This window comes from Vipera berus (assembly GCF_964194415.1).
Source record: "Vipera berus genome assembly, chromosome: 4".
Taxonomy (NCBI): Eukaryota; Metazoa; Chordata; class Lepidosauria; order Squamata; family Viperidae; genus Vipera; species Vipera berus.
In genome coordinates, this window is record NC_138206.1 from 2,853,855 (window position 1) to 2,872,297 (window position 18,443).

General features: G+C 44.2%; 1 protein-coding gene across 2 annotated transcripts in view; it reads left to right on the forward strand.

Moving 5' to 3' along the window:
* The first annotated feature begins 6,496 nt into the window (after nt 1–6,496).
* RAB6A (RAB6A, member RAS oncogene family) overlaps nt 6,497–18,443 on the forward strand; it is a 62,736-nt gene continuing 50,789 nt past the window's right edge. For both annotated transcript variants that reach the window (XM_081327883.1, XM_081327882.1), the window contains exon 1: nt 6,497–6,907. In XM_081327883.1, the coding sequence (XP_081184009.1) occupies nt 6,838–6,907 (70 nt within the window). In that variant the 5' untranslated portion in view covers nt 6,497–6,837. The remainder of the gene's footprint in view (nt 6,908–18,443) is intronic.

Genomic DNA, 18,443 nt, shown 5'->3' on the forward strand with positions numbered 1-18,443 from the left:
TGTTTTGAATATAATTTATCCATCTCCTCCAAACTGAAATATATCTTTCCTGTGAATGATCCTTCAGATAGCACACCATTTCCATAATAATGTTTAGAAATAGTAAGAAGCCCTAGGTTGAAGCTGGTATAAAACATAGAATAATAATAAAGAGCTGAAAGGGACCTTGGAGATCTTCTAGTCCAACCTCCTGCTCAAGTGGAAGAGTCTCTACCATTTCAAATAAGTGACTGTCCAGTATCTTCTTAGAAGCCTCAAGTAGTGGAGCATCCACAACTTCTGGTTAAGCCATTCCACTGGTTAATTGTTCTGTCAGGAAATTTCTCCTTAGTTCCAGGTTGCTTCTCTCCTTGATTAGTTTCCACATGTTGTTTCTTGTCCTGCCTTCAGATGATTTGGAGAATAGGTGGACCCCCTCTTCTTTGGGGCAGCCTCTCAAATACTGGAAGACTGCTATCATGTCACTCTTGGTCCTTCTTTTCACTATACTAGCCATGCCCATTTCTTTCAACCATTCTTCATATATTTTAGCCTCCAGTCCCCTGATCATCTTTGTTGCTCTTCTCTGCGCTCTTTCTAGAGTCTCAAATTCTTTTTTATAGTGTGGTGACCAAAACTGGATTGGTATCTTATGTGATTTTCATTCAATCCCTCTGTTAATGCAGCCCAGGATTGCATTTGTTTTTTTGGCTCCGCTGCACACTGCTGACTCATATTAAATTGATTGTCCACTAGGAAAGTACAATTTAGAATTAGGGTTAGAATTGTTGATTGGCCAAGTGTTGACTGGACACCTAAGAAATTTGTCTCTGGTGCAGAAGCTCTCAATGTGCATACAAGCAACAAGTGATAAATCATGGTCATAATCATCACAAATCATAAGATACAACCCTAGTGATAGTCATGGGATACTAAATAAAAGCAATCAACATAAATCATAAGATATAACAACAAAGAGTTGTGAATTTTTATAAAGATGGAGGGTTTTGGTGTTGTTTTGATCCCCGGGATCAAAACAACAAAAACCCACCACCTGCATTTGGTTTTGTTGGCATGTGGCTACCTGTGTTGTGCAAATGCAGGAATGGTGGCTTATATGAGGAAATGAATGTCAACCAGCACATCAAACCCTTCTCAGGTGAGAAGGAATTCTGGGAGTTGAAGTCCACGAGTCATGAAGGGGCCATAGTTTCCCCCATGTGGGCTCAGGAATTCTGGGAGTTGAAGTCCACAAGTCATGAAGGGGCCATAGTTCCCCCATGCTGGCTCAGGAATTCTGGGAGTTGAAGTCCACGAGTCATGAAGGGGCCAAGGTTTCCACATGCTGGCTCAGGAATTCTGGGAGTTGAAGTCCACGAGTCATGAAGGGGCCATAGTTCCCTCATGCTGGCTGAGGAATTCTGGGAGTTGAAGTCCACGAGTCATGAAGGGGCCATAGTTCCCTCATGCTGGCTGAGGAATTCTGGGAGTTGAAGTCCACGAGTCACGAAGGGGCCAAGGTTTCCACATGCTGGCTCAGGAATTCTGGGAGTTGAAGTCCACGACTCATGAAGGGGCCATATTTTTCCCCATGCTGGCTGAGGAATTTTGGGAGCTGAAGTCCACGAGTCACGAAGGGGCCAAGGTTTCCACATGCTGGCTCAGGAATTCTGGGAGTTGAAGTCCACGACTCATGAAGGGGCCATATTTTTCCCCATGCTGGCTGAGGAATTTTGGGAGCTGAAGTCCACAAGTCATGAAGGGGCCAAGGTTTCCACATGCTGGCTCAGGAATTCTGGGAGTTGAAGTCATAAAAGAGCCAAGGTTGCCTACCCCTGCCTTAGTTTAATAAGACCTCAGCTTACAACAGTTCATTTAGTGGATGTTCGAAGTTACAACGGCACTGAAAAAGTGACTTATGACGGTTTTCAACATCCTTTTGGCCTTTGGTTAAAAGCCTAAAAACCTGGTTTGGGGACTGGATGGGGCCGTTTCATTCCAGATGGGGGTACCGATATTCCTCGACTTAACAACCATTTTTTGTGACTGTTCAAACTCACAACTGCACTGAGAAAAGTGACTTATGACTGTTGCAGCATCCCCCTGTTCACGTGACTCAAAATTCAGATGCCTGGCAACTGACTCATATTTATGACGGTTGCAGTGTCCTGGGGTCATGTGATCACCTGAGACTTTCTGACAAGCAAAGTCAATGGGGAAGCCAGATTCACTTAACAACCGTGTTACTCACTTCACAACTGCAGTGATTCACTTAACAACCAGGGCAACTGAATGGTGGGGAATGGAAGGATTTACACTCCTTGCGGACAGCTGGTCATTTGCATTTTTTAGAGAGTCGTTGAGGCCACCTGGAGGATTGTGTGTGTCCTCAGGGTCACCTGAGTGATGCAAATGGGCGGGGAGCCTTCTTGGCTGCAGGATGTTCCACACATAAAAAAAGCTCCACAACCATTTGCACCACTCAGGTGACCCTGAGGATACAGGTAAACCTCCAGGTGGCCTCACCGACTCTCTAAAAGAAGGCAAATGACCAGCTGTCCGCAATGAGCGTAAATCCTTCCACTCCCCACCATCCAGTCAGAGCGGATGGAGAAGATGAGAAGCGAAACATCTTCAAAGGAAAACAAGAAAGTCCAGTTGCCTCCTGAAAAAAACACCTTTGGGTTTTTCCTTGAAGACGTTTCGCTTCTCATCCAGGAAGCTTCTTTGGCTCAGACTGGATGGTGGGGAGTGGAAGGATTTATACTCCTCGCATATAGCCAGTCATTTGCATCCTTTTAGAGTCGTTGAGGCCACTTGGAGGTTTACCTGTGTCCTCAGGGTCACCTGAGTGGTGCAAATGGGTGTGGAGCCTTCTTGGAACTAGAAGCGGAACGTCTTCAAGGAAATACCCAAGGGTGCTTTTTCAGGAGGCGAACTGGACTTTCTTGTTTTTCTTTGGAGACATTTCTCTTCCCATCTTCACCATCCGCTCTGACTGCATGGTGAGGAATGGGAGGATTTATACTCCTCATAGACAGCCGGTCATTTGCATTCTTTTTAGAGAGTCGTTGAGGCCACTTGGAGGTTTACCTGTGTCCTCAGGGTCACCTGAGTGATGCAAATAGGTGGTCTATCTGCCGTAAGATTTGATTGCAGGTCGCCGCTGTTGCCCCCTCGTGAAAAGCTAGGATGAATCACACAACACGGAGGAAGCTGGCTGGGTTATGAATAGAATGTAGACTGCATCGTCCGTTTACCAGAGCTTCGGGGGGGGGGGGAAGAAGAAGAAAAGATCACGTAATGATGTGTTGCTGCAAGGTAGCTATGATTTGATATTCTCGGAGGCAGGTGCTTAGCAACCTGCGGGTCTGCTAATGGGCTCAATCCACCAGGGAGCTTTGCCTTGCAGCAAACTTGATTGAAAGGCGTGGGAATTGTACGGGGGGGGGGGGGGAGGTTGCGTGCCTCGGCGAAGTTGGGCAGCACTCGTTCATTTCCTGATCAATTATCCACGGCTCCCAGCAAGAGGAGACAACCACAAAGTCACTCTCCTGGCGAGGCCGGCATTCACGAGCCCGGCTTTTCTCCCCGTTTGTTGAAAAGAGACGCCGATGTCACTCTGCCATTCGTTTTAAAAACAAATGAATTATTCTGCTGATTATTCTCCCTTCCTTTCAAGAGCATTCGAGTTTGGTCCTGTTCCTTGGACGAAGCAAAGCCGTTTCGAAGCAGCTTTGTGGTAATCTTAACCTCCAGCATAGAAAAACAGAGTTGGAAGGGACCTTGAAGGTCTTCTAGTCCAACCCCACTCCTCGAGCAGGAGGCCCAAAACCATTTCAGACCGGTTTCTTTTTAAAAGCTTCCAGCGATGGAGCACCCACAGCTTCTGGAGGCCAGTCGTTCCACTGATTAATTGTTCTTGCTGTCAGGAAATTTCCAGGTTGCTTCCCTCCTTGATTGGTTTCCATCTGTTGCTTCTTGTCCTGCCTTCAGGTGCTTTGGAGAAGAGGTTGACGGGCAAGTTTTCTTTGGGGCAGCCCTTGAGATATTGGAAGAGTGCTGTCAGGTCACCCCTGGTCCTTCTCTTGATTACACTGGACCAGGGTAGGCAACCTTGGCTCTTTTATGACTCGTGGACTTCAACTCCCAGAATTCCAGAGCCAGCATGGGGGAAACTTTGGCCCCTTCATGACTTGTGGACTTCAACTCCCAGAATTCCTGAGCCAGAATGGGGGAACTTTGGCCCCTTCATGATTTGTGGACTTCAACTCCCATAATTCCTGAGCCAGCATGGGAGAACTTTGGCCCCTTCATGATTTGTGGACTTCAACTCCCAGAATTCCTGAGCCAGCATGGCTCAGCTTGGAAACCTCTCCCTTTCCCCTCAGCATGGGTAATGAGTGCCCCCTCTGGCCTGCGTGTCCATAGGTTCACCACCACTGCCCTAGACCAGGGGTAGGCAACCTTGGCTCTTTTATGACTTGTGGACTTCAACTCCCAGAATTCCTGAGCCAGCCATGCTGAGGGGAGGTTTCCAAGCTGAGCCATGCTGGCTCAGGAATTCTGGGAGTTGAAGTCCACGAGTCATGAAGGGACCATAGTTCCCCCATGCTGGCTCAGGAATTCTGGGAGTTGAAGTCCACGAGTCATGAAGGGGCCATATTTTTCCCCATGCTGGCTCAGGAATTCTGGGAGTTGAAGTCCACGAGTCATAAAAGAGCCAAGGTTGCCTAGCCCTGGCCTAGACATTTTCTAAAGCCAGGACGACTTTATATTCAAAGCAAGATCAGTGGCCATCAAATAAATCAAACCAATAAATAAATAATTAATACAGGCAGTCCTCGACTTACAACAGTTTGTTCAGTGCCCATCCGAAGTTCAGCTCAAACACATGACTTACGACCGTTTTTCACACTTACCACTGCAGCCTCCCCATCATCACATGATCAAAATCCAGACACTTCACAACTGACTCATATTTATTTATTTATTTATTTATTTATTTATTATGGCGGTTGCAGCATCCCACGTTCACGAGATCCCCTTTTGCAAACTTCTGACAAGCAAAATTAAAGGGGAAGCCAGATTCACTTAAGAATCGCCAGACTAGCTTAACAATTGCAGCAGTTCACTTAAAACAACTGTGGTAAGGAAGGCCGTAAATCGGGATGGAGTGGAGACCACACAGGGGCAATTTCTCCAGTTGTTTGATGTGTTGGTACAGAATCTCACAAGCATAGAGGAGAAAAGAATAAATCTTAACAGAAAATCACAGTCAGCCAACAATTGAAGGCATTGCACAGATTTCAAACTGCAATACTGTATAACATAGTATAGTATATTAGTGTTATATTATATTAGTATTACATTATATTATAATTATATATTATATTATATTATTAGTATAAGGTAAAGGTAAAGGTTCCCCCGCACATGCGTGCTAGTCGTTTCCGACTCTAGGGGCCGGTGCTCATCTCCGTTTCAAAGCCGAAGAGCCAGCGTTTGTCCGAGGACGTCTCCGTGGTCATGTGGCCGGCATGACTAGACGCCAAAGGCGCACGGAACGCTGTTACCTTCCCACCGTAGTGGTCCCTATTTTTCTACTTGCATTTTTACGTGCTTTCGAACTGCTAGGTTGGCAGAAGCTGGGACGAGTAACAGGCGCTCACTCTGTTACGCGGCACTCGGGATTCGACCCGCCAAACTGCCGACCTTCTGATCGACAAGCTCAGCGTCCTAACCCACTGAGCCACCGTGTCCCTTTATTATTAGTATAGTATAGTATTATTATATTAGTATTATATTATTAGTATAGTACATTACATTATAGTATTGTATTATATCATATTGTATAGTATTGTATTGCATTGCATTATATATTATGTTATATTATATACAAATGAAATTATCCCAATTTTTCTACTTTCTTTGGCCAAGGTGCAGTTCAGAGCTCTCGGACTACAACTCCCTTCGTGTCAGGGTGAGGATGATGGAAGCTGTAATGCTGCCTAGTCTGTAGCGAGACGGGCGGAATATAAACGTAAAGAAATAACAATAATACTCGCGGGCGCCACGTTGCAGAAGCCTTTACCATTAAGGATGTTCCCCGAGACCCAAGCAGGGAGAGGAGGTGCGAGTAACCATGGGAACGGGTAACGATTTTCCACAAAACCCGCCTCCCGGGGTCATTTCGACCAATGCTTACGGAGGGTAAGGCTGACGTCACGACCTCGCAAAACACGCCCTCTGTCTCTCTCCCTCTCTCTCTCTCTCATTTCCCAAGACCTCCCTCCCTCCCTTTTGGCGCCTGCGCACTACTCCTGCTGGCGTCACCCTCCTGCTCCTCCCGGAGGTTGGAGCCGGCGGGTGAGCGTCGGGAGCTCGGCCCCGCCCCCCGCTTTCCTGGTCCCTCCAATCCGCGCGAGGCAGGGCTGCTTTTTCCCCTTTCCTGATTGGTCGGCGGCGAGCAGCGGGCGGGCGCGAGGCGGGGCCTGGCCTGAGGAGAGGCGGACGGCGGGCGGAGCCGGCATTGCCTCAGCGCGGCGCCCGGGCGAAGTTGGTGTCGTGGCCGAGGGGTCCGCTCGGAGCCGCTTCCCTCAGTCCCGCCGGAGGAGCTGCCGCCGTCTCCCGGCCGCCGTCTTCCTTCAGTCCTCCGCGCGTCGGGCCGGCTCCGTGGCGGGAAAGGCCTAAACTCTCCTCAGGCGCCTGAGGAGAACGCCTGAGGCGGCGCGGCCCGTCCTCCTCTCCCTCCTCCCCCGAGAGTCAGCCGGGGAGACCCGCCGGCGGCTCCTTCTCTCCTCCCGCTCCTCCTCCTCGTCGTCCTCCAGCAGCGGCCTCCTCCTCCTCCTCCTCGTCATGTCGGCGGGCGGCGACTTCGGCAACCCGCTGCGGAAATTCAAGCTGGTCTTCCTCGGCGAGCAAAGCGGTGAGTCCGGCCCGGCCCTGCCCTTCGGAACCGCGGCGCGCCGATCGCCTCGGCGCGCCGACTACAACTCCCATGAGCCCCCGCGCGGGTGGTGGGGGGGGGAAGAGCGCGGGGGCTGCCCCGGGCCCGCCTCGCCTGGGTTCTGGTTCTCCTCCAGCTCCGTCAGGAGAACTTGGATCTTTCTATCATCTTTTATTATTCCCATCAACTTCTTCCTTATCTTCCTCCTCTTATTCCTCTTCGTTATCTTCATTTCCGTCTTCGTTATCGCCTTCATCTTCGTTATCTTGCCTTCCTCTCCAGCTTCTTCATTTTCATCTTCCTCTCCATCAACTTCGTTATCTTCATCGTCACCTTCTTTCTTATCTTCATTATAGTCTTCATCTTCGTTATCTTATCATCTTCATCTCCAGCCTCCTCGTTTTCATCTCCCATCAACTTCATTATCTTCATCATCATCTTCATCTTTGTTATCTTCATTTCCGTCTTCATTATAGTCTTCATCTTCGTTATCTTATCATCTTCATCTCCAGCTTCTTTTCATCTCCCATCAACTTCATTATCTTCATCTTCATCTTCATCTTTATCTTCATTTTCGTCTTCATTATAGTCTTCATCTTCGTTATCTTATCATCTTCATCTCCAGCTTCTTTTCATCTCCCATCAACTTCATTATCTTCATCATCATCTTCATCTTTGTTATCTTCATTTCCGTCTTCATTATAGTCTTCATCTTCGTTATCTTATCATCTTCATCTCCAGCTTCTTTTCATCTCCCATCAACTTCATTATCTTCATCATCATCTTCATCTTTGTTATCTTCATTTTCGTCTTCATTATAGTCTTCATCTTCGTTATCTTATCATCTTCATCTCCAGCCTCTTCATTTTCATCTTCCTCTCCATCAACTTCATTATCTTCATCATCATCTTCATCTTTCTTATCTTCATTATAGTCTTCATCTTCATTATCTTATCATCTTCATCTCCAGCTTCTTCATTTTCATCTCCCATCAACTTCATTATCTTCATCATCATCTTCATCTTTCTTATCTTCATTTCCATCTTCATTATAGTCTTCATCTTCATTATCTTATCATCTTCATCTCCAGCTTTTTCATTTTCATCTCCATCAACTTCATTACCTTCATCATCATCTTCATCTTTGTTATCTTCATTATAGTCTTCATTATCTTATCATCTTCATCTCCATCAACTTCATTATCTTCATCATCATCTTCATCTTTTTTAACTTCATTTCTGGCTTCATTATAGTCTTCATCTTCATTATCTTATCATCTTCAGCTTCTCCATCATTGTCTTCCACATCATCTTCATCTTCCTTGTCTTCATTTCCGTCTTCATTATAGTCTTCATCTCCATCATCATCTTCATCTCCATCAACTTCTTCATTATCATCTTCATCCTCCTCTTCATTATCTTCATTTCCAGCTTTGTTATAGTCTTCGTCTTCATTATCTTCGTCACCTTATCATCTTCAACTCCATCAGTTTTTTCATAATCTTCCTCATCTTCTTCATTATCTTCATTTCCATCTTCATTATAGTCTTCATCTTCATTACCATCTTCCTCATCTTCATCTCCATTCACTTTTCATTATCTTCCTCATTATCATCTTCATCATCTTCATTTCCATTGTCGTCTTCATCAATTTCTTCATTATCTTCCTCCTCCTCCTCCTCATCTTCATTATCATCTTATCTTCGTCTTCATCATCATCATCATCTCCTCCTCTTCCTCCTTGTTATTCTCTTGCACTCTGATTTCCTCCTCCATCTGACCAGCGAGGGACAGGAAGGAAAGGCAGATCCCGGGTGGGGCCAAAAGAAACCTGGATTATTTTTATTATTAATTACCTCCATTTGGAGCAAACGATAAATAGTGGTGGGTGGTGGTGGAAGGGTCCCGATCTCCTTAGCCTCTTTCCCCCATCCTAAAAGAATCCTCCCCTTTTCCGAGAAAGCCCCTTTGTATTAAACCACCTCTGCTTTCACTGGATCACTTCTAAAAAAACAGGAGAAGCTACCTGGAAAGCAACGTAATGCATTCATTCATTACATTTTTATATCTGTGTATTAAAAGGCTCACAGTGGCCGCTGGACAACCTGGCATTCTCTGCTGCTGGCCCATCTTTCTGTGGAGTGGGAGGAAAACAACCCAATTATTAATCCAGATCAGGGTGTCAGGCCCCTCTCAATGCATGTTTTTATTTCCAATTCTGAGGCTTAGCTTGTATTTATACTGCATAATAAGCCAAAACATGGCTGTTGGCAAATGTATTTTGTGAATCCAGCTTAGCATGCTAATGCACATCTAGTTGGCTGGGCTGATCCGGTAAACCACACTGAAGCAGTGGGATTTTTGTATTGTGTTGTGTGTCTGAGCCTGTTTTGGTTTTCGGTGGCATCCAACTGGAAGCTAACACAAACGGTGGAAAGAAACACTAATTTTCTTTGGCTGCTTCTCCCTGTCATAGTTCAGTTGCTAATTTGGAAACCATGAGCTTTAAACACGCCTAGCTATTTCTAACTTCAGGAGGAATTTTACTATTTTCTGGATCTGGGAATTACTACATTTTTCTAATAGTATGTTGACTAAGTTCCATAGAGACTTGGTTTTCTCAATTAATTGCATTTTAAGATATTCTGTAATTCTGTAATTTCTTCTTTTGCTGGGAATAGATAAATCCTCAATCACTCTGAAACCCCCTGTTGAATTTAGTCTGGAATAATTTAGTAGTTTCAGATTCATCATAAGAATTTAGCTTGGCTATCCACACCATATGAAAAGAAAGTGGTTTTCTTTTAGGATAAATATGTACTCAACACGGCTGGTTCTGCGCTGAGATTTTCAATTTGATGAAAGAATAAGAATAAATCATTAACATGTTATGAATATTATCTTTGTATTTTGGTGTACCTGTCCCTGACAGTGTTGATTGGGTTGAAAACTAGAAAGGGCGTTTATGTATATTTTTTGAAAGAATTATAATCGCTAAATTTGTTAAGGGCTGATCCTTTTAAAATATTATTTTCGTAAGCACTTGAATTTACTGTTTGTTTTGGTCTAGTTTCTTCAGTGGAAGAGTGATAGGATCCATTAAGAAAGAAAAGGTAGATTTTTCTCAACCATGATATTGGAATTGTCCTTGTGGTACACCATTGTGACAAGTCTGCTTGAATGTAATTGCCCTCACTCTTCAAAAATGAACATTTCTATTAATTTCATGCTCCTAAAAATGATTAGAGAATATTTCTACATACCTACAAAGTAAGACAATACTGCTGATTCATACTCGGTTGATGTGGTTTTATAGGGCGTGGGGTGAGGTGAAAAGTAGACAGTTTGCTTTAAAGACAGGCATTGAGTCTTAGAAACAAAACACTTCGAGTAGTAATAATCTAAATCAGGGGTATCAAACTGCTGGCCCACGGGCCGGATGCATCGTGCCAAAAACAGTGCCCCACCCCAACTTCGGCAATGGGAAAAAAGTTGCAATACTTGACACCCCTGATCTAAACTTTTACTACAGGATATCTATTGTCTCTTCTCTACTTTCCCATTCTTCCATCAAGATCAAAATCCAGAATTCCGTATTGTTTTTATTATTTTGCAGGGGGTAAGAACCACTTAGTCATAAAACGCTGTGGAATGATTTCTCCCTAATCTTTCTAGTTTTTAAAAAAAGCTAACTGGGTGTAGACAAATACCCCGAGATCATGAACAGCTGCATCAATATGCTTGGTGTCTTTATGATTCTGGTGGTATCTGCATGGCATCAGTAAAAATGCTCAGGTGAATCTTTTGAAAGTACCTTTTATACCTTTATTTATTAAATGTATATGCTGCCAATCTCACAGGTAAGACAACTCATAATTTATATACTTCCAATGGTTACCATTTGGCTCAGTAATCACAATTTTCCATCGGTTAGGAATAATAGATATTTATTGTCTCGTGTATTGTTTGATGCCATTGCTTGTATGATGCAGCGGGTATGTTGGTGGCAAGCATACCACAGATCTCAATAAAATATAAGGCATATTTATGGTAGATTGAATAGTAATATTTCCAAGTGAAACCCATACTTTTCTGAAGTAATTGTGAATTGAACTGTGCATGTTCCTGTGTGTGTTCTTCCATTCACTTATATCTACTCAACACACACGTAAACCAGCTATATAGGTGCAGTATTGTTTATGAATATGTTACTGGTTTATTTTGTGCTTGGAATCTCCAGCTTTCCTCCAAGAAGGCACATTATTATGTGCCATTTGTTTTTCCTGAAAAACAAAAGCCCTTGGGAAATAAAGCTAAAAAAAGTCACTGTCTGAAGTTCACCCAGTGAGCTTTCTATCTTTAGAGGAACTGGAACACTTCTCTAGACTCTTAACTCACCAACTTTTGTTTATAGGCTTTTGTGTAGGCCACTGGTGATATTTTGTGATGAAAAATAAGCTACAGACGAAATAATGAAAACCATAATATTATTTCCTTGGTGATTTGTAAAAAAAAATATTATAGGTATGGGGACTTGAATCCATCCCTTTATAGTTGAGCTCTAAATAGATTCTAAACCACCTTTATTTAGGAAATGCCTTACTTAGCAAAAGGCTCGTGGATATGACTCGGCAAGAGTAGTTTCATTATTGCAAAGGTGAACGAAGCCACAAACGCAGGTTTCTTCGCGGCAGAACACAGAAATCAATGCCCTTACATCGGCATCTGCACGGGGAATCTAAATTTTAAGATTTTTCTTTCAGCTTTCCAAATCAAGGATGGTCTTGGAGAAGTCACCTAATTAGGGTTGACTTAATGGTTCATTCTGTGTGTGTGTGTGTTTGTGTGTGTATATACACACACACACACACACACACACACACACACACACACACATATATATATATATATATATATATATATATATATATATATATATATATATATATATATTTAAGGTAAAGGTTCCCCCGCACATGCGTGCTAGTCGTTTCCGACTCTAGGGGCCGGTGCTCATCTCCGTTTCAAAGCCGAAGAGCCAGCGCTTGTCCGAGGACGTCTCCGTGGTCATGTGGCTGGCATGACTAGACGCCAAAGGTGCACGGAACGCTGTTACCTTCCCACTGGAGTGGTTCCTATTTTTCTACTTGCAGTTTTTTTATGTGCTTTCAAACTGCTAGGTTGGCAGAAGCTGGGACGAGTAACAGGTGCTCACTCTGCTACGCGGCACTCGGGATTCGACCCGCCAAACTGCCGACCTTCTGATCGACAAGTTCAGCGTCCTAACCCACTGAGCCACCGCATCCCTCTATATATATATATATCGAGAGTTTGCGTGCTTGAGAAACTGCCATTTGGATGAACTTCAGACGAAGACTTTTTTTAGCCTCATTCAGAAAAAAAAGATTACACAATAATGTCCTTTCTTGAAGGAGAGTTGGGGAATTCAAGTACCTGTACCTGAAAAGCTGAGAACAGGATGTCAGCCAAGGGTCCTCCTCCCCCCCTCCTTTTTACATCCTTCAGTTAGTAATTTGGACTCATATTTTCAGGTTTTCAAACTTGATTTATATAGCTATTAGCCGTGACAACTGTCCCTCCGGATATTTTTTATAAAGTACTGTTGCAAGAGTTATGAAGTGCACTGGCAGCACTATAAAGAGCGGTGTTTTTCTCTAGAGACAATTAGAGTTGTTACCTCAAGAGAAGGATGAACAGAGTAGAGAGAAAACAATATACAAACCAAATTGAAAGATTCCCGAGGCATATACTTGGAATATATTTGCTGGAAAAATCAGCCTGTCTCACTGCTAGATTTAAAAGCATGGAATGCTGCGGTTGCAGGGGTTGACAACTTACAGAAAATTCCTTTATTATTTGTTTATCTATCTATCTATCTATCTATCTATCTATCTATCTATCTATTATTTATTTATTTATTTAAATTTATATGCCACCCTTCTCCCTAAGGACTCAGGGCGGCGCACAACAATAAAAATTAAAAACATAAAATAGAAAATTTAAAAAAGAATTAAACAATAAATACAATAATTATATGACAATTTTAAAAACCAGTAAAAAGCTAATTAAAACCGTAGTCAGTCCAGGCCCGCTTGTTGAAACAACCAGGTCTTCAGGTCACGGCGGACGGACCGAAGGTCAGTGGTCGTCCGCAGCTCCGGGGGCAATTCATTACAGAGGGTTGGCGCGCCCAGAGAAAAGGCTGTCCCCCTGGGGGTCGCCAGCCAGCATTGCCTGGCCGACGGCACCCTGAGGAGGCCGACTCTGTGGGAGCGAACCAGGTGATGGGAGGTTGACAATGGCAGCAGGTGGTCTCGCAAGTACCCCAGGCCTAAGCCATGTAGGGCTTTAAAGGTTATTACCAGCACCTTGAATCGCACCCGGAGGGCAACCGGAAGCCAACACAGCTCGCGCAGGAGTGGTGTAACATGGGAGTACCGAGATACTCCCATAAGCACCTGCGTGGCCGTATTCTGCACCAGTTGAAGCCTCCGGGTGCTCTTCAAGGGCAGCCCCATGTAAAGAGCATTGCAGTAATCCAAACGAGAAGAGGGCGTGGGTGACCGTGCATAGGGCATCTCGGTCCAAAAAGGGGCGCAACTGGCACACCAGGCGAACCTGTGCAAAGGCCCCCCTGGTCATGGTGGTTAGATGACCTTCCATTTTAAGCCGTGAATCCAGGAGGACACCCAAGTTGCGGGCCCTTCTGAGGGGGGCAATAGCTCTCCCCCCCCATCAAAAGAGATGGAACATGTTGGACAATGCGAGATGCCTGTGGGAACGGCCAGAATTTGGCTTCCCAAGAATTTGGTTTCTCACCCTTCTGCTTTTCCAGCCCCCATTAACTGGCCTTCACTTGAGTTACAGTGAGAGCAAACTCTCCTGGCTCATGGTCAGGCTGGCATGTGGGAGGTTTGGGAAACGCTATGATAAAGCTATCACATATATCTTTTAGTACCTTGTTTTTGTATGATCTCAGAGGCACCTGAGAAATTCTCTCTGTGTATCCAATTATCTATGTATGCTATGTTGTATGAGAGGGATGGAGTTTTTTGTAATGTTGGAGGTGAATAAAAGTTCAGCGGGCAGTGCTCACGGGGGTTCTTTTTCTGGAGACGAGGCTGCCTGGCTGGTTCAAAGCTCTCTATCGACTCAGGTCTGAATTCCTGTCCCTTCGTCCGAATTTCTTTCCCCTTCAATGCCGATATCCACAGCCACTCGGTCTTGGAGGGGTTCAGCCTGAGCCTGTTCCTTCCCATCCAGACCCGCACCGTCTCCAGGCACCGGGACATCACGTCAAGGGCATCACTGGGTTGGCTCGGGGTGGAGATGAACAACTGGGTATCATCAGCATATTGGTGATACCTCACCCCAGAGCCGCAGATGATCTCACCCAGCGGCTTCATGTAGATGTTAAACAGGAGGGGGGAGAGAACCGACCCCTGAGGCACCCCACAAGTGAGGGGCCTCGGGGTAGATCTCTGTCCCCCTGCCAATACAAACTGCGAGTGGCCCAAGAGGTAGGAGGAGAACCACCATAAAACAGTGCCTCCCACTCCCAACCCCTCCAGCCATCGCAGCAGGATACCATGGTGGATGGTATCAAAAGCCGCTGAGAGGTCAAGTAGGACCAGGACTGAGAAACAGCCCCTATCCCGGGCCCACCAAAGATCATCCACCAGTGCGACCAATGCCGTTTCCGTGCTGTAGCCGGGTCTGAAACCGGACTGGTACGGGTCCAGATAGTCCGCTTCCTCCAGGAATTGCGGGAGCTGACGCGCCACCACACTCTCAACAACCTTCGCTACAAAGCGAAGGTTGGAGACAGGACAGTAGTGATTCAATGAGGTCGGGTCCAGGGCAGGCTTCTTGAGGAGGGGCCTCACCACCGCCTCTTTCAAGGCGGAGGGGAAGACACCCTCTGTCAATGAAGCGTTGACCACTGCCTGGAGCCAGCCCCGTCACCTCCCGGGCAGCCGAAACCAACCAGGAGGGACATGGGTCCAATAAACAAGTGGTAGCGCTGAGTTTACGCATGATCCTGTCCACATCATCCAGAGTCACAGGGTCAAACTCATCCCAAATGGTATAATCAAGGCCTGCCCTCTCCGCTCCGCCGGACTGTGCCCAGTCGGAGTCCAAGCCAGTCTGGATCTGAGCGATTTTGTCCTGCAGATACTTCACAAATTCCTCAGCCCTACCCTGCAACATGGTACTTCAGGTCTTTTTAGTCTGGTAGCATAAAGCTTACTGTTAACTTGTTAATGCTGGTTGATTCTTAATTCAACTTCAGGTCCCCAATTTTAACAGAGTAAATATCGATTTACAAGGGTGCTAGCGGAGATCTGCAGTGATTCTATTTTTATGTATGCTTAAAAACATACTCTATTTAGAAATGGAAATTGCAGCTGATCTATGCTAAAAAAAATACTGTGGCATTTAGTCACATCTTCCAGCCTTTGAGCCACCGTAATTCTTAAGGGAGGTTCTGACTGAATTAAATAATTCGTTGTAACTTTTCTTTAATCCTTTTCCCCCTGGTCTTTCATTTTGCCGTTAGAACAATATCTGTAAATTATATATCTTTGAAGACTAAATTCCATGCTTCCTTATAGTATGTTATTCCAAATTCTAGTGTGAGTTTGGAATGAACCCTATAATCATTCTCTGGACTTGCCTGGACTGACTGATTTCAGCAGCAGTTCTTCAGCTACTGTTTTGCAAAGATTCTTCAGATTTCATTGGCAAAGTCTGCATTTATTTGAAAGTATGGTTATTTCTAAAAAACACCCCACGATTTTGTAAAAAATCATTTTGTGGATTTCAGATGTTGCAAGTTCTTAAGGTTCTGCAACAAGAAATTGGGGCCGGCGAAATTGAGACCCAATTCCACCACTAGTGTAATTTAGCTCAGCCTGTGTAGCGGCCAGGATGCCAAAGCATCCCTTTGCTATCTTTTGTACGATAGCTATTAAATATTTCAAAGTTTTTCTCAGGCCCATTTTTGTTTGCAGCACTGAAGATTTATAATTATCTCGTTCGACTTTGTGTTTGAGATGGAATCTGGAAGCAGCACAAGAGTAAAACTACTGTAGCGTAGCCTAAGGCCCTCCAGATGTATTGGCCAGCTTGGCAGAAAACATATGGAACCTTCCAGAAGAAATCAGGTCAGAGAAAGCTGTCTATTTGAGGGAACACCTGCTGCCAGCATCAAGTTCCCTTCGTCCAGTGCGCTCGCAGAGGGAGGGTCTTCTCAGGGTGCCGCCGGTAAAAGATTGCCGGCGGATAACACCCAGGGGGAGGGCCTTTTCTGTGGGTGCACCTGCCCTCTGGAACCAGCTGCCCGTGGAGCTCAGGACTGCCCCTGACCTACGTTCATTCCGCCGGGACCTGAAGACCTGGCTCTTTGAGCTCTCTGACCCAGGCTGAGAATTTTTAACTGAGAATTTTAACTGGGGTTTTATTTTCAGTGATAATTTAATCTTTTAATTGTCTTTTAACTTTGTATTTTATATTGGTGTGATTTTAAAATGCCCTGTAAACCGCCCTGAGTCCTTCGGGAAAGGGCGGTATATAAATCTAATAAAATAAAATAAAATAAAAAAAATAAAACTAGATAGGGGTCACAGTAACAGCCCCCAGAATTGTGACTGTCTTTACATACAGAGCTGGAAGGGAAGATGGAGGTCATCCAGTCTAGGCTTCTGCAGAGTGCCAGATCTGTAATGCTGGGTAAAAACCTCAGCGTTTCTAAGAGATTGCCATGGTGTTTTGGCATACAAAATCAGAATTGTTTCAGTGTCAACAGTGTCTCCTAATGTTTATCCAAGATCTCCTTGCGTTGGTTGTGGTCGTCTTCTTTGAGACCATTGAGTCCATTCTCTTTTTTTTTTTAGTGAGACCATTCAGAGTTACAGTGGCATTGGGAAAAAAAATGACTTGCGACCATTTTTTCACACGTATGACCGTAGCAGCATCCCCACGGTCACGTGGTTTACATTCGGATGCTTGACAACTGACTCACATTAATGATGATCACAGGGTCATGGGATCGCCTTTTGCAACCTTCTGAGAAGCCAGGTCCACGGAGAAATCAGATTCGCTTAACAACCGGGCTACTAGCTTAGCAACTGCAGTGATTCACTTAACAAATGTGGCAAGAAAAGTCGTAAAATGGGGCAAAACTCATTTAACAAATTTCTCACTTTGCAACCTAAATTTTGGGCTCAATTGTGGCCATGGGTTAAGGACTACCTGTCTAAATGTATGTGTGCAGTAATTCCATTGTGATCAATTATTAAATTAAAGCTTAAGTATTCGTATGTACTCCATGTAGTTTTTTTAGTGTGTTGTGGATTTAATTGCTGAAGGAAGTGACTACCGCTAGCACTCAAAAGTCTGAGGCGGTGTTGTTACCAAACTCAGCTTCTTTATAGTTGAATGGAATTGTTGGCAAAGATATACTTAACTTGTGTCTGCTTATTTTGTTCTGAAAGATAAGAACTTTCTCTGGTCATTAGTGAGAATTTTGTGGATGAAATATGTATGTGTGTGTGTGTGTGATTGTGTATACATACAAACATGGGAAAGAGCAGGAAGACTAGATGTTAACAGGTTTGATTTGACGAAAGAGCAAGAAAATACGAGCTTGGAAGCATCATATCAAATTGCCTTCTTGTCTATCCACTTTAAATCTCAAAGTGAGAGAGTAAGCAAGCAAATGGCCACTTTGCTAGAAATGTATTCTGCTCTAGTTAACTAGAGTATTCAGTATTCTGCAGAAGTTCTCTTGAAGCATAAGGACGTTGCACATATTAAGCTTTTCAGCCCTACTGATTTGGAGAAAAACAAAGGCCATTTTGCTCCATAGAATATTATTGCAAAGTTGAGGGTCGTTTGTACCCTAAGCATGATCATAAATTATCTTAACACGTTTTAATCAAAATGATCAATGTATCAATTCTGTTATTCGTGCAGATTTTATGTTAGGCACACTAATACATTGAGAGCTTCTGCACTGGAGACAAATTCCTTGCGTGTCTAATCACACTTGGCCAAATAAAGTATTTAATTCAATTCAATCCTTGTCTATTCTGTGAGCTATATAAACACAGCACCCAGTGTTGGGAGTAAGGTGATGTAATTTTGGGAGGGTTTCAAGAAATTGAGGTTTTCCAGATCTGATTTAGAATACTGTCGGAATTCTGTTATCGAACAGTTTAATGTGTTGTATAGGGTACCCAAAATTTAATTACATTGAATAGTACAAGGCAACACAATTTTTTTATTACTGTAAGAAGCCTTTGGCCAGAGTAAAAGAAAGGCTAAGAATTTTGGAATAATTTTGGAAATTCTAACTGCTTTCCAAAAACGAGGCTCCAGAATTGGTGCAATACAACTAAGCAATCTTTAGCTGAGGGAACCAGAGACATTGTTCCACCAGCAGTGAGTTATAATAGGGCAAAAATGGTATTATCAGATATAACTGAACATAA